We start from the raw sequence: 23,398 nt of genomic DNA on the forward strand, positions 1-23,398 counted from the left end.
GAGAAAGCGGTGACATTAAGCAGCCCGGACTGTTTGTGGAGAAATCCTCGATTTGTGAAATTATGGACGCTTCTGGCAAAACCCCGGGAAGATGCAGCGAGGGAGCCAAAGAGGATTTAAAGGACGGTGAAGCGGCTTCCTGCGCACAGAGCTCCCGCGGCTGTTACCTGAAATGCGTCCCTGGCTTCATCCCGTCGGTTTACCGCAATGAGCTGGTGCAACTTTTCAAACTAGCGGGGCCAGTGGTAAGACTGCATCATTTAACTGTAATGTGGTTTATTAGGACATAGATTGAAGTGGCTCATTTGGCATCCCCGTTTCTCAGACTCTGTTGTTACCGGGAGGAACTTTCATTATGTGGCAGTTATTTTTACATTACTACCTGTTCAAACAATATAAGAACAATTTAAAGTTGTTCTTAAGACTGTTTTAAATTTTTGCTTTTGTAGGACTGTGCTGTGGGGATCCCTGCTTCATAAATATCTTATTTTAAACAGCTGAACTCACTCAGCTCTGTTTTCTCTTATTTATTTTCCTGTAAATGTATTTCTAGACATTTTGTATCTCCTTCTCTTGTGCTTCAGATCATTTCCCAGCTGATGGTTTTTATGATCGGTTTCGTCAGCACAGTGTTCTGCGGTCACCTGGGGAAAACTGAACTAGCAAGTGTAGCTTTATCAATTGCGGTGAGCAGGCATTTCAGTGCTGCTGTTTTCTGCTTGTTAATGAGCATCATTTCTGATATAATTATGCTTTTTCCCCCCTTTGCAGGTAGTTAACGTCACTGGTATTTCTATTGGCACCGGTTTGGCGTTAACTTGTGATACCCTCATATCTCAGGTAGGGTCCTCACCAGAGGATTCACTTTATTTATGTAACCAAGTCAAACAGAACCAGCACTGCTGGGTTCCCGGGTTCTCCTGGAGTCCTCTTTTAAACGTCTCAACACTGAGCTTTTGTGTGCAGTTATTTTTCTTTGATCAGTCATACCTTCGTTCGTTGGTGTGATTCAGTGTTTTCCATCTTTTCTTACACGAGTGTCCATCTACCTGTTTCACGCAGACGTATGGGAGCGGTAACCTGAAGCGCGTGGGTGTGATTCTCCAGAGGGGGGTTCTGATTCTGCTGCTGGCCTGTTTCCCCTGTTGGGCCATCCTCATCAACACAGAACCTCTCCTACTGGCTGTCAGACAGAGTCCAGAGGTCGCCAGGTGAGCCATTATTAACCAGCAGTAACACATGCAGCGTCTGGTGTTGTGACATTACTGGATGTGTCTGTTTCACCTTTCAAGAAACTCAAGTTAATGCAGTATTCTCAGGGCACATTATACCTGTAGGGACTTATTGTCTGACCACCTGGAGCAGCAGAAACAAGCTGTTATCCCACCGCTGGCACAGTCAGAGTTTTTTCTGCACATACACTAGAAATGCACAGATTTCTGTCAGATCAGGTCACACAGATTATGCACGCAGACTGATCATTCTTAGACTGTGTACATTTAATGATTTTATAGTCAAGTGGCAACAAAAGATTCTTTCTGCTCAGCTGCTAAATCTTCCACTTTGTTCACAGCTAGCTGGCAGTTCTTTAATTGTGCTCTTTTGGTGCCTGTGTGAAGGTGTAAATTTAAAGCCCAGCATACGGAGCTGAAAGATGGAAAATGCAACATTAAGATGAAGGGAACTGCAGGTGTACAAACCGGCTGCTGACTGTCACTGTGCTGTTCTTACTGTTCAGGCAGCTCACACTGACTGCGTTTTTCCACTTAACATAAGAATGAGTGGATTACATAATATGAGGGAATTAATTATTAATTTAGGGAAGACTGATTATTACAATGTGTAACTCTACCTGCCAGACTTTAAAAATCAGTAACTATTCAGTTACCAATGGAACAACTCAGGAAAACCACAATTAACACATTAGCTGCTAAAATCATTCAGTTTTCTATGAGAACGAGTTTACGGTTCATCACTTTACACCCCAGCAGCAACTCGCACTACATGCTGTGTTAGTCACATGGTTCATATTCTGTCTCAACTTTTGGGTAAAAAATATCATTAACATCCTGAGACGCATTTTTAATTTCTCCCAACTTTTTTTGATTCGTTGGACCTGATAAGTATACAAACTAAACCTCAACAAGTCACATGTCACAATCTAACAGTGCCACATGCTTACTTTGGCTTTTCATTTCCCCATCAAGCCTCTCCCAGCTGTATGTGAAGATCTTCATGCCTGCTCTGCCGGTGAGTTTGATACAGTTTAAAGCTTTAATCACGGCTAAAAGGCAGGTTGATCTCACACAGCTTTGGTCCAGAATTAAAGATCTTAACAATTTAATGGATTTCTGGTGTCCGAGTTTGACTCCTACAGATTTTGGTTGATCACATCTCTCTCTAGCAGTAGTTTAGTGTAGTTTAGAATCACCAGTTAACCTGACATTTATAACTTTTGTTTGATTTATTATTAAATATGTGCTCAGCCTTGGCCATTTCACTGAAAAGTGTTAGCATGCTGATTAACCTGAGATGGTGCACTCTCACACTCAAATTTGCTCTTAATTGTGTTTCCTTTCTTTAGGCTGCGTTTATGTACCAGCTGCAGGGGAGGTATCTTCAAAATCAGGTGCTCAGGCACACATATGGCCAACATTAAGCTAATAATAGGTTTTACATTTGAAACATTAAAATTATTAATATGTCCATTTTGTGCTGTGGTTTGCAGGGAATTATATGGCCTCAGGTTATAACTGGAGCTATTGGAAATGTCTTTAACGCAATAATCAACTATGTCCTCATCTATCAGCTGGATTTGGGTGTTGCGTAAGTTTTCCTACATCATTCCTGTGTCATCATTAGTTAACTGTAACATGAGCCACTGAATTTAGGTGAATTTAATATAGTTTGCATGATATACACTGCTCAAAAAATTTAAGAGGTGGGGGGGGCTACCTCAGAGTTCCCCCAGAAAAGCTGGAGAAAGGTCAATTAGAGCTGGTGTTTAAACAGTCGTCCTCATCATGAACCAGGACATTTATTGGTCGATTCGAGGATCAAACACCTGTTGTGAATTTTGCCGTTAAGCTCCTCGTTAGAGAACAGCAACTTGTGCAAAAAGTTCTGAAACATTTAACAGTTGGACATGTGCATGCAAAAGCTTAGAGAAGGTCACATTAAGTTCACCTGTAAAAGTTTGAATGCATTTTAGGCTCATCCTGAAATTTCACCCAAAAGCCAACTATCCCTAACTTTTTGTGAGTAGTGTATATATGGAGTCTATATATTTATGATTCAAGTCTGTTTCCCATCTTTAATTTATGCATTTTTCAATTGCCTGATTGGAATTTATTTTTAGTTGTGAGCCCCACCTACCCGTGTAAAGTGACTAGTGAGATGCACCTGTTGTTAATTTCATTAACACCAAAGCAGCTGAAACTGATACTCTGATACTTAACTGACCAGATCAACATCCCAGAAGTTTAATTGACTTGATGCTGAACTCTGATTGAAAAGTGTTCCTGTAATATTTTTGAGCAGTGTATTAACTTAAAAAAAAATCCTGTACAATGCAGCCATGCAGTAAAATATACATTACCTTCTAATTTTGGTTTTACTAGCTGTGTTGATGGGGATGTTCAGTTTTAAATATGTGGCTTTAATTTTTTTTTCTAATGTTTTTGTCTTCAAGCGGATCAGCAGCAGCCAGTGCAGTCTCCCAGTATTTATTGGCTGCAGTCTTATTCATTTACATACATTTGAGGGGTCTGCATAAGGCCACATGGGCAGGTCAGTCATATCACTTCTGCAGCAATCTTGAACTGGCTGAAATGTTTTTATTTTGCTGTGTAAGAAGTCCACAGCATTAAATCTCATTCTGTCAGTATGTGAGGGATTTACACAAACCAGCCAGGAACCCACTGAATGCTTTCAAAAAAGTTCTTAATTTATTACAAAATGTATCTCCAAAAAATTATAAACTGGGCCCAGAACAAAAGTCAGCAAACAAACTTCAACTCACAGCGGGAACTCGAACACAAAAAAAAACCCCCCACAAACAAGACAAGAGGGAAACTTAAATAGTGGCTGATCAGACCACTGCTGACAAACACAAGGGGGTAAACAACTAACAAACCAACACAAACTAACAAACAAAACTTAATTAACAAACAAATTCCCCCCTCCCCTTACAAACAGATGGTAGAACCCACTAAGGAGTTTATGCCGGCCGTATAAGGAGAAGGGCAGCTGGAGCTTCTTGTTGTCCTCCAGCAGCAGCTCCATAGAAACTGATAACTCAAACAAAAGAGAAATTAATCCCACAAAATAGCAAACTGACACCTAACGTTAACTAAATGTGTGCACTGCAAATAGTCAACTAAGGAATCAGGCTAAATAAAGTCTTAATTGAAAATCTAACATACACAAATATATAAATACACTTTAAGAATAAAAATATAAACCAATTACCAACCCTGATCAGCTTTAATGTGGGTGACAGCAGGTACGGCTGTCACACAGTAACTTCATCATGTTGCATCTTTGTGATCTCACCTGAAGTTGCCCATTATAAATGCTCCAGTGTTTAACATTTGATCAAATTAGTTATACCCTATAACTGTGTAAAGCAGTGTGGAGGAGACATCACGGTGGCGACACAGGATTTCTGTGGTTGTTTCCTTTTTAACACAGAGGTTCTAATAAACAGTTGAAGATTTGGCATTTGAATAATTTCTAATAGTAAACTCAAATTTATGTCAGTCCTAGGCCTAACATGAAATGACAATTTAAACAAACAGTTTAAAAAGATGAAACTGAAACACAGACCCACTCTGACCCACAGGATGGTCCCTCGACTGTCTCCAGGAGTGGGGACCCTTCGTCCACCTGGCTGTCCCCAGTATGCTCATGCTGTGTCTGGAGTGGTGGCTGGTTGAAGTGGGAGGATTCCTGGCTGGTGTGATCAGTGAGGCCGAGTTGGGAGCTCATTCAGTAGCATATGAGCTGTCTGTTCTAGCATACATGGTAACTCCACCCAGTATTTTTGCTTGTACATTGACTTGGCAGTATCTTTAATACACTTTTGGAAATACATATGGATTTTTTTCCCCCATAGATTCCATTAGGATTCGCTGGTGCTGCCAGTGTTCGAGTTGGGAACGCACTTGGTGCAGAAAACATAGAGCAGGCCAAGCTGTCATGCAAAGTCCCCATCATCTGTGCACGTAAGAAGCAGCACATAAAGCACTATTGCCTGTGTTAATGATCAGAAAGTGGTGAAAATGCTGCTAATGGAGCAGTAGCTTCAGTATGTCTGTGTAGATTCTCAGTCATCCAGGTCATAGTAGTCTCTGGAGCTTGAAAAAGGCGACTGGACTTCTTTTTGTTTCTTGAAGACGTTTCACCTCTCATCCGAAAGGCTTCTTCAGTTCTCAACCAAATGGTGGAGAGACCCAGGTATTTAAACCCCTGTGGGCGTAGTCCCATGGAGGTGGTTATGACCCTCTATTGATCATGTGCGTGAACATGTGTCCAGTCGCCTTTTTCAAGCTCCAGAGAGTAGCTTCAGTAGTTTTGTTTCATCCCGAGCCTCATAAATGGTCGATTTAAAAAAAATATATTGTTAAATAAGCCTATGAATAAGTATAAACTTCATAAAATAGAAATGAATTTTACATCCAGCCACTTTCTACTCAGCTTATCCAGTTATGGGTCGTGAGGGGGCTGGATGTATTCTCCCTTTTTGTTTTCTATGAGTTTTTAACTTGAAGATGTCAAACTGCTCCTCCGTGAATCACCACCTTATCGTGGTGGAGGGGTTTATGTGTCTCAGTCATCCCATGTGCTATGTTGTCTGGGGGGCTTGTCCCCCTGGTAGGGTCTCCCATAGCAAATTAGTCCTTGGCGAGCGGCCAGACAAAGCAGACAGACAAAGAGCGATTCAGAAGACCACTATGGAAATGTCATTAAGGGAACAGTTCACCGTGCCCTGGATAGGACTACTGGGACCCCACCCTGAAGCCAGGCCTAGCCAAGGGTGGAGGCCCTGGAAGACCGATTCCCGGCTATCGAGACTGGCTATTGGGACATGGAATATCACCTCTCTGGTGGGGAAGGAGCCTGAGCTAGTGCGTCAGGTTGATACTGGCTAGATATAGTCGGGCTCACCTCAACGCATGGCCTGGGCTCTGGAACCAGTCTCCTGGAGAAGGGCTGGACTCTGTTCCAGTCTGGAGTTGCCCTCGGTGAGAGGTGGCGAGCTGGGGTGGATATTCTTGTATCCCATCGGCTTTCTACCTGTAATTTGGAGTTTTCACCAGTAGACAAGAGGATTTCTTCCCTGCACTTTCAGGACGGGGAACAGGTCCTGACTATGTTTGCACTTATGCACTGAATGACAGTTCAGCATACCCACCCTTTTTGGAGTTGCATGATGGGGTGCTCAAGGGTGCTCTATCCGGTGACTCCATCGTCCTGCTGGGAGACTTCAACACTCATGTGGGCAATGACAGTGAGACCTGGAGGAGCGTGATTGGGAGGAATGGCCTGCCCGATCTGAACCCAAGTGTGTTTTGTTCTTGGAGTTCTGTGCAAACCATAGTCTGTCCATAAGGAACACCATGTTTGAACACAAGGATATCTATAAGTGCAAGTGGCACCAGGACACTCTAGGTCACAGGTTGATGATCAATTTTGTAACTGTGTCATCAGATCTAAGGCCGTATGTTCTGGACCCTCGGATGAAGAGAGGAGCTGAGCTGTCAACTGATCTCCACATGGCGGTGAGTTGGATCAGGTGGCGGCGTAAGATGCTGGACAGACCTGGCTCACCTAAAGGTATTGTGAGGGTGCACTGGGAACGCCTGGCAGAGGCCCCAGTCCGTGAGATCTTCAACTCCCACCTCCAGCAGAACTTTGACAGCATTCCAAGGGAGGCTGAGGACATTGAGTCTGAATGGACCATGTTCTGCACCTCCATTCTTGAGGCTGCTGCTTAGAGCTGTGGCTGCAAGGTGGTTGGTGCCTGTCGTGGTGGTAATTCCTGAACCAGATGGTGGTCACCGGAGGTGAAGGGAGCCATCAAGCTGAAGAAGGAGTCCTATTAGGCTTGGTTAGCCTGTGGGACTCTGGAGGCAGCTGATGAGTACTGGCAGGCCAAGCTGAACAGAGCTTGGGTGGTGGCTGAAGCAAAAACCTGGGTATGGGAGGAGTTCAGTGAGGCCATGGAAAAAGACTTTCGGACGGCATCGAAGCGATTCTGGCAAACTGTTCGGCAACTCAGGAGGGGAAAGTGGTGCTCCACTCACAAGTTCTATAGTGCGGGTGGAGGGTTGCTGACTTCAACTGAGGCTATAGTCAGGTGGTGGAAGGAATCTTTGAGGACCTCCTTAATCCCACTGACATGCCTTCTGTAGTTGAAGCAGACTCTGGGGATGAGGGGCATGACTCGCCCATCACTGGGGGTGAGGTCACTGAAGTGGTTAAACAGCTCCTGAAGGCTCTAGATTTTGTACGGCTGTCTTGGTTGACACACCTCTGTATTATCACGTAGAGATCTGTGGGAGTGCCATTGGACTGGCAGACCAGTGTGGTGGTCCCCATCTTTAAGAAGGGAGACTGGACCTGCAACCTCAGTCTCCCTGGTAAGGTCTATGCCGGGGTGCTGGAAAGGAGGGTCTGCCCATTAGTCAAACCTCAGATTCAGGAGGAACAGTGCAGTTTTCATCCTGGCCGTGGAATGCTGGACCAGCTCTTCATCCTCTGGAGGATATTCAAGTGTGCGTGGCAGTTTGCCCACCCAGTCTACATGTGTTTTGTGGACTTGGAGAAGGCATTTGACCACATCCCTCAGGGTATCCTGTGGGAGGTGCTGTGGGAGTATGGGGTGACTGGCCTGTTGTTGCAGGCCATTCAGTCCCTGTACAACCGCAGCGACTGGTCCGTCCCTATTACCGGCAATAAGTCAGACTCGTTTCCTGTGGGTGTTGCGACTTCTCCGGGGCTGCCCTTTGTCCCTGATTCTGTTCATAATTTTTATGGACAGCATTTCTAGGCATAGCCAAGTGGCAGAAGGCTTCCGCCTTGGTGGCCTCAGAATCTTGTCTCTATTCTTTGTGGATGATGCAGTCCTGTTGGCTTCATTGGGTGGTGGCCTTCAGCTTGTAGTGGAACGGTTCGCACTGGAGTGTGAATCGGCTGGTATGAGAATCAGCACCTCTAAGTCTGAAGCCATGGTCCTCAGCCGGAAAAGGATGGAGTGCCCTCTCCGGCTCAGGGATGAGTTGCTGCCCCAGGTGGAGGAGTTCAGGTATATCAGGGTCTTATTCACGAGTGACAGGAGAAGGGAACGGGAGATCAACAGACGGATCAGGGCTGTGTCTGTAGTGATATGGATGCTGCAGTCTACCCTCCCCTATGGTCATGAGTTTTGGGTAGTGACCAAAAGAATAAGATTACGAATGTAAGCGGCAGAAATGAGCTTCCTCTGAAGGGTGGCTGGCCTCTCCCTTAGAGATAGGGTGAAGAATGCAGCCATTCGGGAGGGGCTCAAAGTAGAGCCGCTGCTCCTCCACATTGAAAGGAGTCAGTTGAGGTGGTTCGGGCATCTGTCTAGGATACCTCCTGGGCACGTCTTGGGTGAGGTGTTCCATGCATGTCCTACTGGGAGGAGGCAGACCCAGGACACACTGGAGAGATTATATCTCTCGGCTGGCCTGGGAATGCAGTTTTATGGATGCCCTTCCTGATGCAATCCCGAAGGGGATTTTGTCTGCAGCTAGAAATGGACCAGCAACCTTTCGCTTGCCAAGCAAATGTATAAACAACTAAGTTATAGACTAGTAGAACTAATGGGGCAAATTTCACTGCCTGACTTGCTGGTTGTACCCCCTCCAAGTCTGTGTGGCTGCAGTTAGCAGAGGGATTTCTGCTCATAGCCGAGAGGTTTGCTGGGCAAGTCCCCAGAGCAAAATAAGAAAAGAAAAGAAAAGAAAGATAAAGATAAGATAAACTTTAATGATCCCACCTCGGGGGAAATTTGCACATTACAGCAGCTCAAGTACAGATAAGGATGAAATAAAATAAAATAGAAAACACTATATACATAAAAAGATATATAACTACACATATACATCAAAAGCATTATATACATCTGTAGCCAGTATTTTGCAATTTGTACACAGTATGCATTATGGGTGGGAGTGTAGATAAATAAAATGTATATGTATCATATGTGAAGGTACACTGTGTGCATAAATGATGGTAGTAAAGTGTCCAAGTGACTCATGACATCATGATGCGTTATACAGTCTAAATGCTGTTGGGATGAATGACCTGCAAAAGCTCTCCTTCCTGCAGCGAGGATGTTTCAGTCTCTGACCGAAGGAGCCGCTCAGCTCACCCACGGTCTCATGCAGAGGGTGATGGGGGTTGTCCATAATGGATGTCAGCTTTGCTAATATCCTCCTCTCACCCACCACCATCACAGACTCCAGAGGACATCCCAACACAGAGCTAGACCTCCGCACCAGTTTGTGAATCCTGCTCCTGTCCCTTTCGGTGCATCCACCGGGCTATGCTTAAAAGCTGGATCCCCAGGAAACCAACCATTATAAATGAACTCTACCAATAAATAATAATAAATTCAAACTTTTGCACCTAATTCTTGTTTTTTTGTAAGTCATTAAAGATGTATGCCGTACATTCATTCCACCCCAGAAAAAGAGTGATGAGTGTGTATTTGTTTTTGTGTTTTTGACCATAATTGTATATAAACTGTAAAGTTGGACACTTTCTGTGTTGTGTTATGCTGTGTTTTAATATTTACATGGGTTTAAATAGTCTTCTTCTTATTATTTTCTGGTTTGTTTTTCTTGTTGCAGTCATAATTTCGTGCTTTGTCAGCACTGTTTTTGGCACCTGCAGAAATGTCATCGGATACATTTTCACCTCAGAGCCGTAAGTATAATCTTTGACCTTTAACATCTGCTCTATGAAGACTTTCTGCCTTTATTCCATCTTTAGTTGCCACTGTGGTTTATGCCACATCAGGCTGTCTCATGTGGCTGCTTGAACTGTTAAATATTAACTAAGGTCATAACTTTCATGCTGACTCACAGACACTGAGCTGCTTTAGAGAATATGTTTCCCAGTTTGTCCCATTTCAGTTCAAGGAAACAAATCTCAGCTGAATACAAAAAGACAAATGCAATAATTAAATAATCTCATTGTGTATGTCTCATTGTATTGAATGTTTTGTGTTCATGGTGTTTGACAATATTTCTGACTATACAGATGTACTGAATCTGCAACTGCACATTTTTTAGAGATATTTTACAGAGGGTTTCTGACATCATGCTGATATTTGCTTTCTTGCATCTTTTTGATGCCATTGCGGTAAGAATTTATTTTGCAGCAGTATTCAACATTTCAGGCTAATGTTGGCAAATATAAAATGTGATTCAGAGAAACTGTGTTTGTGTTTACAGGGTGTGACTGGAGGAGTTCTCAGAGGAACAGGAAAACAGTTGTTCGGTGCTCTGTGTAACCTGGTTGGATACTACTTTATTGGCTTACCCATTGGTGTGTCCTTGATGTTTGCAGCCAAAATGGGGATTGCAGGTGAGGACTGGGTGAGGGGTGGCTGGGCAGTGAAGGGATCCCAAGTTCTTTTGTTTTCATTTTCCTTTACAGCAGTGGATTAATGTGACATGTTGTATACTTTATTTATCCCTAATTATAAAAATCAATCATTTTATAAGATAAAAGCCAACAATTTTTCGCAGGAAAGATATCAGCAATGATTTTAGAGAAGCAATTGTTGCTGTTCATCAAGGGTTCTCAGGAGGCAGCAGTTTTTCTTTCAGAGAATGTGGCAGCATGGCTTAGATTTGCAACGTTGCATCTGGACAAAACTCTTGTCTAAAGTGGAGATGTTTACCCATAATGCACAGCACCACCAAACCAACCACAGCGTACCTCGTACCAGCTGTTAACACAGCGGTGGAGGCTTGATAATCTGGGCTTGTTTTATAGCAGCTGGACCTGAACGCCTTGCAGCCAGTGAGTCGAACATGAAGTGCACTGTGTATTCTAGAGGCCATCTGTCCAAGAGCTGAAGCTTGGCCAAACTTGGGTCATGCAACAGGACAATGATCCCAAGCACAGCAGCAAAAACACAACAGAATGGCTGAAAAAGAAAAGAATCAGTGTGAATCAAGTGCAATGACCAAGTCAAAGTCCAGACCTCCACCTGGTGGAAATGCCGTATTTCTGGCTTAGTTTTTGCTAGACAACCCCTCCATGCTGTGTCTTTAAGGTTACAGGTGGATTGTGACAGATTTGTGCTGCAGTTAGAAATCAGCTGTACCTCCTGCTTGTGAGGAAAGCCATTAAAACTTTTCTTCTTCTCTTTTGTCTGCTGTAGGATTTTGGGTAGGCCTTACGGTTTGTGTGTTAGTGCAGTCGATCTTTTTCATCACGTTTTTATGCAGACTTGATTGGAAGAAGGCCGCCGAAGAGGTGCGTACCTGCATCCGCTGACAGTCTGCTGCACTTTAATTCATTACAACATGCTGTTAACTGTTGTGTCTGATCAGGCTCAAGTGCGAGCAGGAGTCCACATCAAAGAGGACAAAGGGACGATCAGGATGGAAAATACAGGTAAGTTGGGAAACACAGGCCGATACACTCCCATTATTACAGTATTTTGTAATAATTAAATTTCTTCCCAAACTCTAGACTCTAATCAGATCCAGACACACATCAGTACTGCTGCATCCAGCGGTGAGAGCGCCATGGTGGACAATGCATACATGGAGATGCACATACCAGAGCAGAATAAACCCACCACCACAGTGGGAGAAGTTCTGTCAGTGTCACAGCTGGTCTTACGACGCGGCCTGACGCTGCTGCTCATGGTCATCATCCTCACTGCTGGAATTGTTGCCAGCGACTTCCTCACCAGGATGCTCAAATGATGTGACGCCATCAGTCGGACTGATAAATGTCAGGTCTAATAGCACAAAGCTCATCTTAGTACCTGTACTGTTGGTTCAGCAGAGGAACAGCTGTCTGCAGCTTTGTGCAGCATGTAGCCAGCAACCCGGTCTTAAACTGTCCGGCCACAGAGATTAATTCAGTAAGAAGTTATGGGTGGAATATCTAGTAAACCAAAGACATTTTTATTGATGCCTTTAATGTAAATATGTAATATGATAAGATGAGCCACAAGGAGAGAGGAGAGAGGGCATTTAGCACAGTGAGACAGCCTAAACACAACATGTAGCTGTCCATTGTTTTCCTATCGCACACCACTGTCATTTATGATCTATGTCAGATGAATAAAAAGTGCTTGTAGTAATGTTTGCATTTAGTTTGAATTCAGTTCACAGTGTTGTAATGCTCCAAAGATATTGCACATTTTTCTTCTTCTTTTGTCATAAAAGGTTTGATGTTGTTTGACCAAAACAGAAAAACTCCAATAACAGCTGTTTTTTAGTCGAGGCTTCTTTCATGAAGCTTTGGGGTTATTGTTGCTTTATTTTTGTAGTGTTTAGAATCCACACACAAAATCCCAAAGAAGATTTTCAACATGTAATTAAATATTTGATTTAATTTTACTGTGTGTGTCTAATTATGTTTCTTTTCCTTGATGAATGAATGTCTGAGATCAGGTTTGGTGTGAATGTTAACTGAAGACCTGCATCTGCAGGTTTTTATATCTGACACAGTCACAATTAAGCAGTTGGACAGGTGTTCCTAATAAAATGGTAGTGTTTGACTCTCCCATCCTCCCAGCAAGGGGTTGTTGCCATGGTAACAGTTGCCCTCAGACTGTCTTGGTTTCCCTTCTATAGTTTTCTAATCCACCAATAACCTGACTCCGCTCCCTGATGCACACCTGTTCCTCTCCACTTCCCCAGAAATCATTTAGAGATTTTCTTTCTGTATTTTTACACTGGTACTCTGTAGAATTGTAGTATACATGTACAGTATCACATACATTAAGTAGGGATGCACTGATTGTGCAATTCTAGGCCAGTTTTTGTCATTTATCATTCCTTCTTTTCAGGGGAAAAAAATTGTGTGTGTGTGTGTATATATATATATATATATATATATATATATATATATATATATATATATATATATATAAATAAATAAATAAAAGCATAGATGGCCCTTAATTTTTTAAGCTTTAATGAAAATAAAACAGAAGTGAAAGTGTTCTGCCCAAGTAGCCTGCAGGATTCATCTAAAATTGACCTGGGACCCTTAGCCCCTTACTTAAAGCAGACTGTGTCTAACCTGTGTCATGGCCGGGGAGGAAACGGGCAAGGAAGGGCAAAAACGCAGGACTCCAGGGGTAACTTAAAAGGGCGTTTATTCCACCGGGGAAACACAAAAATACAAAAACCTTGGAAGGGAGGCACAGGGAGACGAAGGGCAGGCGCAGGGAACACGGGAACACAGGAACACAGAAACACACGGACACACAACGTCAACGACGCGACAGAGAACAAATGAAAACTGAGGGCTTAAATACACAATGGGTAATCAGGGCAAGAGGAAACAGCAGGGAACAACAGGTGAGGCAAATGAAACTAATTACACAGGGGAAGCAAAGCTAAACACAAAGCACAAGGAAATCACATTGGCAAAATAAAACAGGAAGTGATAAACCAAGGAACACGCAGACAAGTCACAACACTGGGAACATGACAAACATACAGGGAGGACAAACTCAGGAAATAAACTATTAACACAAAACGCTGGGCCAACGGCCCAGGACATGACAGTACCCCCCCCTCAAAGGCCGGCTCCCGACGGCCAAAACCAGAAACAAAACCAGACAAGGGCGGGAGGCGGGGGACCAGGAAGGAGGGCCCGAAACAAAAACAGCCAGGGAGCAAACAAAGTCAGGAACAAACCCAAAAACACAAGGAAGCACTGGAGCAAGGGAAGAGCACAAGGGCAAAAAACAATAAGCAAAAGGAACAGAACAAAGAAAAGCAATGGCACAAGCTGAATAACAGTCCAAAAACCAGAGCAAAACATGGGGATGAGAAAACAAAAAACAACCGGATGAAATAAAAAGCGACAGCACAAGGCCGGAGAGCTCCAATGTCCAAAACAGGGGGTCAAAACAAGGAACAGTTCAGGAGCTATGACAAAACAAAAACAGCAGGGGAAAAAACAGTCCACAGTTCAGGGGAGTCAGTGGGAAATCCAAAACAAAAAACACACAGGTCAGGAGGCCGCAGGGGCCAAGGGGCCACAAAGCAAAGTCCCAACGAGGGAGGCCGACCGCGCTCCCAGCGGCGGCGGCGACGAGGACGAGGAGGAATCACTGGAGGCCGACCGCGCTCCCAGCGGCGGCGGCGACGACGAGGGGAAGTCACTGGAGGCCGACCGCGCTCCCAGCGGCGGCGGCGGAGACGAGGAGAAGACACTGGAGGCCGACCGCGCTCCCAGCGGCGGAGACGAGGAGAAGACACTGGAGGCCGACCGCGCTCCCAGCGGCGGCGGCGGAGACGAGGAGAAGACACTGGAGGCCGACCGCGCTCCCAGCGGCGGCGGCGGAGACGAGGAGAAGACACTGGAGGCCGACCGCGCTCCCAGCGGCGGCGGCGGAGACGAGGAGAAGACACTGGAGGCCGACCGCGCTCCCAGCGGCGGCGGCGGAGACGAGGAGAAGACACTGGAGGCCGACCGCGCTCCCAGCGGCGGCGGCGGAGACGAGGAGAAGACACTGGAGGCCGACCGCGCTCCCAGCGGCGGCGGCGGAGACGAGGAGAAGACACTGGAGGCCGACCGCGCTCCCAGCGGCGGCGGCGGAGACGAGGAGAAGACACTGGAGGCCGACCGCGCTCCCAGCGGCGGCGGCGGAGACGAGGAGAAGACACTGGAGGCCGACCGCGCCCCCAGCGGCGGCGGCGGCGACGACGAAGACACACCAGAGCCGCAACATGCCCGGACTCCCCTGAGCCCAGGGCGGTCAAGGACACAGGAAACTCGGAAGGTCCGAACCGAGCGGGACCCCCTGGCGGCTCGGACTGAGCGGAACACTCCGAAGACTCCGGCGGCTCGGACTGAGCGGAACACTCCGAAGACTCCGGCGGCTCGGACTGAGCGGAACACTCCGAAGACTCCGGCGGCTCGGACTGAGCGGAACACTCCGAAGACTCCGGCGGCTCGGACTGAGCGGGACCCCCTGGCGGCTCGGACTGAGCGGGACACTCCGAAGACTCCGGAGGCTCGGACTGAGCGGGACCCCCTGGCGGCTCGGACTGATCGGAACACTCCGAAGACTCGGACTGAGCGGGACCCCCTGGCGGCTCGGACTGAGCGGGACCCCCTGGCGGCTCGGACTGAGCGGAACACTCTGAGGACTCTGGCGGCTCGGACTGAGCAGGACTCTCCGGCGCGGAGCGCTCGGACTGAGCGGAGACCCCCATCGGCTCGGACTGAGCGGGACCCTCTGGCGCGGAGTGCTCGGACTGAGCGGGACCCCCTGGCTCGGACTGAGCGGAGACCCCCATCGGCTCGGACTGAGCGGGACCCTCTGGCGCGGAGCGCTCGGACTGAGCGGAGACCCCCATCGGCTCGGACTGAGCGGGACCCTCTGGCGCGGAGCGCTCGGACTGAGCGGAGACCCCCATCGGCTCGGACTGAGCGGGACCCGCTGGCTCGGACTGAGCGGAGACCCCCTTCGGCTCGGACTGAGCGGGGCCCTCTGGCGCGGAGCGCTCGGACTGAGCGGAGACCCCCATCGGCTCGGAATGAGCGGAGACCCCCATCGGCTTGGAGTGAGCTGAGCCCATGGGCTGAACGGGGCCTACATAGTGAGGCACCGGATGCGTAGGCTGGGACCGCGGAACAGGGCACACTGCTGCTTTATTGAGCAGCAGGGGCTGCTCGAGGAATAGCCGAGGTGCAGGGGACTGCGTGGAAGCAGGCCGGGAGACGACTGGCCGCGTGGAAGCAGGCCGGGAGACGACTGGCCGCGTGGAAGCAGGCCGGGAGACGACTGGCCGCGTGGAAGCAGGCCGGGAGACGACTGGCCGCGTGGAAGCAGGCCGGGAGACGACTGGCCGCGTGGAAGCAGGCCGGGAGACGACTGGCCGCGTGGAAGCAGGCCGGGAGCGAGAGAGAGCAGACTGCGTGGAAGCAGGCCGGGAGCGAGAGAGAGCAGACTGCGTGGAAGCAGACCGAGAGCTAGGGAGATCTGGCTGCGTGGAAACAGACCGAGAGCTAGGGAGATCTGGCTGCGTGGAAACAGACCGAGAGCTAGGGAGATCTGGCTGCGTGGAAACAGACCGAGAGCTAGGGAGATCTGGCTGCGTGGAAACAGACCGAGAGCTAGGGAGATCTGGCTGCGTGGAAACAGACCGAGAGCTAGCTAACACTGGGGCCTGAGAGGGAGCTGACACAACTGGAGCTACAGAAGGAGCAGGAGCTGAGGGAACTGGGACCAAAACCGAAGGAACTAAGACAGGGGCTGAGGGAACTGACTGAGAGGGCACTGAAACAGCTGACACTGGGGACCGAGGAAGAGTTACTGGAGCTAGAGCTGACTGAGGGCGAGGGGGAGCGACTGGAGCTAGAGCTGACTGAGGGCGAGGGAGAGCGACTGGAGCTAGAGCTGACTGAGGGCGAGGGAGAGCGACTGGAGCTAGAGCTGACTGAGGGCGAGGGAGAGCTGCTGGCTGCGTGGGAGCAGACTGAGGGAGAGCCGACTGCGTGGAGACTGACTGAGAGCTAGAGAGAGCTGAGGCTGAGGGAGCTGATGCGGGGAGAGCTGGCTCTGGGGAAGGTGAAGCGGGGAGAGCTACAGAGGCTGACTGAGACTGAGCGGTGGCTGGAGCGACAGCTGACTGAGACTGGGAGGTGGCTGGAGCGACAGCTGACTGAGACTGGGAGGTGGCTGGAGCGACAGCTGACTGAGACTGGGAGGTGGCTGGAGCGACAGCTGACTGAGACTGGGAGGTGGCTGGAGCGACAGCTGACTGAGACTGGGAGGTGGCTGGAGCGACGGCTGACTGAGACTGGGAGGTGGCTGGAGCGACGGCTGACTGAGACTGGGAGGTGGCTGGAGCGACGGCTGACTGAGACTGGGAGGTGGCTGGAGCGACGGCTGACTGAGACTGGGAGGTGGCTGGAGCGACGGCTGACTGAGACTGGGAGGTGGCTGGAGCTACAGCTGACTGAGACTGGGAGGTGGCTGGAGCTACAGCTGACTGAGAGACAGGCTGAAGAGGCACTGTGGACGACACTGAAAACTGCTGTGAAGGCTTGGACCTGGCTGCCCCCACCCGCGGAACAGGAGCGGGCGCAGAGGTCAGCCCGTCCGTGGCTGCCTCCCCCCGCGGAACAGGAACGGGCGCAGAGGTCAGCCCGTCCGTGGCTGCCTCCCCCCGCGAAACAGGAACGGGCGCAGAGGTCAGCCCGTCCGTGGCTGCCTCCCCCCGCGAAACAGGAACGGGCGCAGAGGTCAGCCCGTCCGTGGTTGCCCCCACCCGCGAAACAGGAACGGGTGCAGAGAGCTTCACAGAGGCTGGCGGAACCTGGGGCTCCTGGAGACGAGCTGGCATCACAGCAGACAGGGGCGAGCGCGACCGGGGGGGAGCGTGACGATGCCGGGTGCGCTGCTTCCTCCGCTTTCTGTTGGAGTGGGAGGCACGATTCTCTGCATCCAGAATGTCCACTAGCAGAGGAGAATCAATGATTTCTACATCTTGCGGCAGCCAACAGAGGTCGGGCTGCGCGACGGTGGAGTGGGAAAAAGTCTCATCACTTGCCGCAATAATATCGAGCCCGGTGGTACTCACGGAGGTGGTGGCCTGTGCGTGAAGCGGTGACAATGTCCGCGGCGTTATACCGCTCGGGTCTTGGGGAGAGGTGAGTGGAATGGAAGGTGGCAGGGCCGGAGAGCAAGGCAGCGCCGGTGGCGATGAGGGGCCATGGAGAGGAGGAGACGAGGATAAGCCGTCTGGCTGCAGGAGAGGTGCATTAGTGATGGCTTGAAGAAAAAAATTTGAGTCCCTGCCCTGGACTGGGCGGCCAATATTGTGCAGTTCATATTGTAGGTTCTTTCGGAGCATGATTATTGAATGGGCAAGTGAAGCGGTGTCAGGATGGGTGAGGAGCCAGGTGGAGGACGAAATAAGTCCACAACAGAAAGCTAATTGTATTAACCGGTGGTGACTGGTGGGGGCCTGAACAATTCTCTCGGAGAAATCCTTGAGCTCCTGGATCTTCTCTTCTTGCTCAGAGAGGGTCCTTATATCTGCGGGGTCCATAGTTTGGTCGCGTCGTTCTGTCATGGCCGGGGAGGAAACGGGCAAGGAAGGGCAAAAACGCAGGACTCCAGGGGTAACTTAAAAGGGCGTTTATTCCACCGGGGAAACACAAAAATACAAAAACCTTGGAAGGGAGGCACAGGGAGACGAAGGGCAGGCGCAGGGAACACGGGAACACAGGAACACAGAAACACACGGACACACAACGTCAACGACGCGACAGAGAACAAATGAAAACTGAGGGCTTAAATACACAATGGGTAATCAGGGCAAGAGGAAACAGCAGGGAACAACAGGTGAGGCAAATGAAACTAATTACACAGGGGAAGCAAAGCTAAACACAAAGCACAAGGAAATCACATTGGCAAAATAAAACAGGAAGTGATAAACCAAGGAACACGCAGACAAGTCACAACACTGGGAACATGACAAACATACAGGGAGGACAAACTCAGGAAATAAACTATTAACACAAAACGCTGGGCCAACGGCCCAGGACATGACAACCTGGGCTTCAAACTTGACTGTGAACTGAAATTTGATCGCCAGGTTGGGGCAGTAGTCCGCTCTTGCTTTCATCATTTAAGACAATTAACTAAGGTTAAGCCCCTCCTTTCTAAGCAGCACTTGGAGTTGGTGATCCATGCTATGATCACTACTAGGCTTGACTACTGTAATGCCCTTTATTTTGGTATCAGTCAGTCCTCCCTCAGACGACTTCAGCTGATTCAAAATGCTGCTGCTCGGCTCCTGTCTGGTGTTGGAAGGAGGGAGCGTATTTCTCCTGTTTTGGCTTCTCTACACTGGCTACCAGTTCACTACAGAGTCTGTTTTAAAATTCTTTTATTTGTGTTCAAATGTCTTCATGGTCTAGCTCCATCGTACCTGTCTGAGCTAATAACTCCTTATCTCCCAACTCGCTGCCTCAGATCAGCTGATCAGCTGCTACTTGAGGTCCCAAGATCTAAGTTAAAGCTCAGAGGCGATAGAGCTTTTAGCATTGCTGCCCCTGTTTTATGGAACAATCTCCCTTTACACATCAGGAGTGCCCCGTCATTGTCAACTTTTAAAACTTTTTTAAAGACACATTTTTATTCACTGGCTTTTAGTATACATTGAGATCTTATTAATTTTGTATTTCCTGTTTTATTATTGTTGTTCTTGCTCTTTTTAGTGTACAGCACTTTGTTGCAGTTGCTGTTTTTAAAGTGCTTTAAAAATGAATAAAGTAAAGTAAAGTAAAGTAAAATAAACTATAAATATGGCAGACTGTCACAAAGCACTCTCCTGTTGGATAACCTTAATCATGTGACCTAGCACGTCCCTTTCTTGTTAGATCACTAATCTGTGGCATTGTTCCTCCTGATGAATGTTTAGATTAAGCCAACTGACCACCAACTGACCTTCAACAACTCTGCCAGCAGCTCCTGAGCAGGAGTCAGCCCACATCCTGTTGTACAAGAGACGTGTGAGAGGTCAACACGGTCACATCCTGAGCTGAAGTCCACAAGAAGAGAGAGAGTTTGAATGCACAATATAGTTGTTACTGTGTTTTGTGTTCATTCACATTAGGGGAGAAACCTGGAGCAGCAAGTCATGAAATACTGTCACGTATCCTCTCTGTCACTGCATCTGATGAAGCTGGACAACAGAGATGATCAGGAAAACTAGTGAAGTAAGAAAGGCAAGGAGTACACCCTCGTGGTCAGGAGCAGACCAAGATGCCCTTTGCCCTCAGGAGCCTGGTTCCACCCAGCATTCCTTCCTCTCGGAGGATGTTTTTGCTTCACAGCATCCCACAGTCACCAGAAAGACTCGTACCGTCAGCAGAGACACTGTCAAACTTCCTACAGAGCTAACACATTGTATCCATGTTACAGTTGTGATGCAAGGGACCAAAAAACAAAGAGTTTAAAAGAGAAGGATCGTCTGTTTTATTATTTAGTTTTATAGAATTTGTGAGGCTTTTTGCTGCCACTAAAGATGAAAAAAATGACCAGATTTTTTGCATTTTCAGGCATGAAATGTAAACAAACAAACAAACAAAAAATTTTGATAAAGTAGCTTTTTAAAAATGTTGCCAGTGTCTCAGTGTCGTTGGCACAACCATCAACATTATCAAATGAAATTAAATGCTAATTATTAAAAGAAATGTTGTTTTTAAATGATTGTGTCATCAATATGAGTCCACTTTTTTTTTCCCATCATCCAACTTGTGTCATAAGCATTACATATACAAAATGACCAAAATAAGGAGGAGTTACAAAGCTGGTGGAGGAGCTGCGCGTCCTTCCACTGAACCACGTCTATCCCAGCCGATATGACCGACTGACTGATAATGTCAGAGAATGTCTGACTGACAAAGCAAAACAATGCAGCTGTAACTGATGTGTGTTTTTAATCTTCCCAGTCATTAAAACTGAAAGTGCAAAGTGAGTGCAATAAAGCGCAGTGAGGGAGACTTTAACTTTGTGGCTGTGCTCCTCTTGCACCTTACTTACTCCACTAACATGCAGCAGGCCGAGCAGGAACACATCACATCTCTCACAGAGAACGAGGTCCATGTGATTCATAAAATTCTGTAGAGCATCTGTGGGTATCTCGTACGGGAAAGGAGGGACACTAGCATTGTACCATCTGTACAGTGATAGCGACGACCCCTGATTACCTTCCATATCCCTGAGAAATGTTGCTAAGCTGAATTTAACTGTACTCTAAACTTAAAAGTTTGATAAATAACAATAAGATAAATAGCTTATCTTCTGTGCACTTCTGGGATGTAGATAATGTGCAGTTAATCACTAATCTTGTGTTCTGGATGTTCTCTTGGCTGAAGTTTGGTCTGTTTTTTGGTACAATTTGACCTTCATCCTGCATCTTCCCCATGGTAGTGTGAGTGCATACCTAATAATAGCTCTGTAGCTTGTAGCTGGCCCGGAGGTAGCAGAGCATTAGATGCATTCTAGACCGACTTCACCAACAAACTCCAAATTATCATTGGTAACATCTAACTTCATACTGCTAACCGCTTACTCTGCTCAGCCTTTAAGTCCTCTTTTTATTGGATGCTTGAATGTTACGCTATTATTACTCTGGAAAAGCAGCCACACCGGCAATTTTATTGGACTTAAAAAAAAATGTGATTCCATCCTGTATACAGCAGCAATACTAATGAGGTCAGTGTATATGCAAGTAATCACTGAAATGCCTGTTTTCATGACAATTTTCCGCTCGTGTCTCGGTATGATGCCAAAGATAGGGGTTATCTTTCATACTGTCGGGGCTATCAGAAGCTAGCTTAAGGGGAAGCTGAGTGTGTCAGACAGCTGTTAAACAGCTGTTAAACTGAACAAATTCAGTAATTAAATATGGTTATCTTTGCTTCTGACAACTGGCAAAAAAACAAAAAAACTGAGTGAGGTTTTGTTCTGAGGTTTCTCAAGATCAATTTAATTGCCTCATTATTAAGCAGATTACAGCTGTAGCTGTGTTGGCTCAGTGTATCCTTTTTAAGTATAACGACATGCCGTTGGGGTGCTGGCTCAGAGGCAGGTAATCTGGGATAATTTATTTTTTTAAGTGGAGCATTAAGCACTCCTTTAAGAGCAGCCAGGTTGCAGATGACTGCAATTCAGTGATTCTCGTGTTATTGGTAATCTAGTTAATGTAGATTAGTGGCATCACATTTCACTCAAGCAAAGGGCTCTGATTTCAAGGTTTGAGGCACAGGAAGTAAAAGAGGCCATTGAAGGAAGTGTTAATTCATGCTGCCGTCAAAGAAATAGCCTGCTGTTTCACAGCTGGCTGCCCAGTCTGAAAGAGAGTACTGTGTGTATATATATAGTTATATATATAGTGTATATATATATATATATATATATATATATATATATATAGTTTCGTCATGCACTCAGCATGGAGTCAGATGATAAATGTTAAATGGCTCTTAGAGTGCCCAGAAGCAGATGTAGGTAGACTGAAGTGGGTGGGGACGGGAAATGTTGGGCAACACTGATGTGGTTTACTGTGTCTGGGTAATAATAGCTGGGTTTGTGGTGACTTATTTGCAAGTAATGTGAGCTGGATTGTGAGAATACTGTGCATAAATCTTGACCCACTGCTCATCTTTTCATATTTTGCCAGTAAAATAGGAAATACTGTAAATAAGTGCACTTACAGCAGTAACTTATAAGCAGTAACCATGTCAAGATATGTCAAGTTTTCAGTTAACACTTCTTTGAGAATCAGCTTGGTTGGTGCAAAAATATTATTTTATGACTGTCAAACTGTGCTGTCTTTGGCCTTTATCATAAATTCAACAAAAGAAATTAAACTAAATATGTATTTTTGTGACAGGTTAGAGTGCTTAAAGATACAATTTAAAATGGGTTCTTTGCCAAGTTGTCTGTTATATGCAATCAAAACACTGGTTCATACCCTGAGGTATGAACGCTTGAATGACTCATAGGTCCGAGTTATGTGGCTTAACAAATAAAAAAATGCATTTGAAAATGGTCAGGTATGAGGACTGGACTGAAAATGAGTGAAAAAGCAGCCAATGTCAAAAATATATAAATAAATGAATAAATCAATTTTGAACGACCTTCAAAAAGTCTGGAGAACTATTGATCAAGACCGCTTCAAAAAAAATACAAGAAAGTCTGGCAGCTTGGAATCAAGTTATAAACAAATGAGGGGTGGCTCAAGAGTTTTGAACAGCTGTAACTCAAACATGGAAAATATGTTTGAATTTCCACGTTGTTTGTCTTTTCTTTCCTGACCTCATTGCGCACATCATGCACCTTCCTCCTGTCTGCTGCCCTTGTGCCCAGGGTCTCTGTAGTCTTTTATTTCAGAGCTTCCACCAGAGGACGCTGTCTGCCTGCTCATCACTAACAGCCCACTTAAACCTGCTATGCTGCTGCCGTTGTCGTCTCCATACTGGGAATCCCTCCTGTCCTGAGCTGTTGCTGCCTCCACAGCTGGGAATTAACTTTCAGCAGGTGTAGATAATAACACATTTTCATCTTAAGTTATTTTTAGCACCGAGTGTTTATGCATTATGCCCACCTAAAATCAGCTGCTGATGGTGACAA

The 23,398-nt window shown here is 46.8% G+C and overlaps 1 protein-coding gene across 1 annotated transcript; it reads left to right on the forward strand.

The window, feature by feature from the left end:
• On the forward strand, positions 1-12,388 carry LOC115785449 (multidrug and toxin extrusion protein 1-like). Its single transcript, XM_030737095.1, has 16 exons — positions 1-245; positions 585-686; positions 772-840; positions 1,063-1,211; positions 2,208-2,250; positions 2,585-2,629; positions 2,729-2,826; positions 3,692-3,789; positions 4,844-5,025; positions 5,117-5,225; positions 9,882-9,957; positions 10,326-10,395; positions 10,488-10,620; positions 11,426-11,520; positions 11,598-11,661; positions 11,740-12,388. Exons 1-16 carry the CDS (start codon positions 63-65, stop codon positions 11,976-11,978), a joined length of 1,755 nt encoding a protein of 584 aa, XP_030592955.1. The 5' UTR covers positions 1-62; the 3' UTR covers positions 11,979-12,388.
• The last annotated feature ends 11,010 nt before the right edge of the window (positions 12,389-23,398 follow it).

The sequence above is a fragment of the Archocentrus centrarchus genome, chromosome 1, assembly GCF_007364275.1.
Source record: "Archocentrus centrarchus isolate MPI-CPG fArcCen1 chromosome 1, fArcCen1, whole genome shotgun sequence".
NCBI lineage: Eukaryota > Metazoa > Chordata > Actinopteri > Cichliformes > Cichlidae > Archocentrus > Archocentrus centrarchus.

Excerpts from the sequence above, each read along its gene's own strand:
- LOC115785449 (XM_030737095.1), top strand. The coding sequence starts at position 63 with ATGGACGCTTCTGGCAAAACCCCGGGAAGATGCAGCGAGGGAGCCAAA. Across the intron at positions 687-771 it reads GTGTAGCTTTATCAATTGCG|GTAGTTAACGTCACTGGTAT; the intron begins GTGAGCAGGCAT and ends CCCCCTTTGCAG. Across the intron at positions 5,026-5,116 it reads TGTCTGTTCTAGCATACATG|ATTCCATTAGGATTCGCTGG; the intron begins GTAACTCCACCC and ends TTTCCCCCATAG.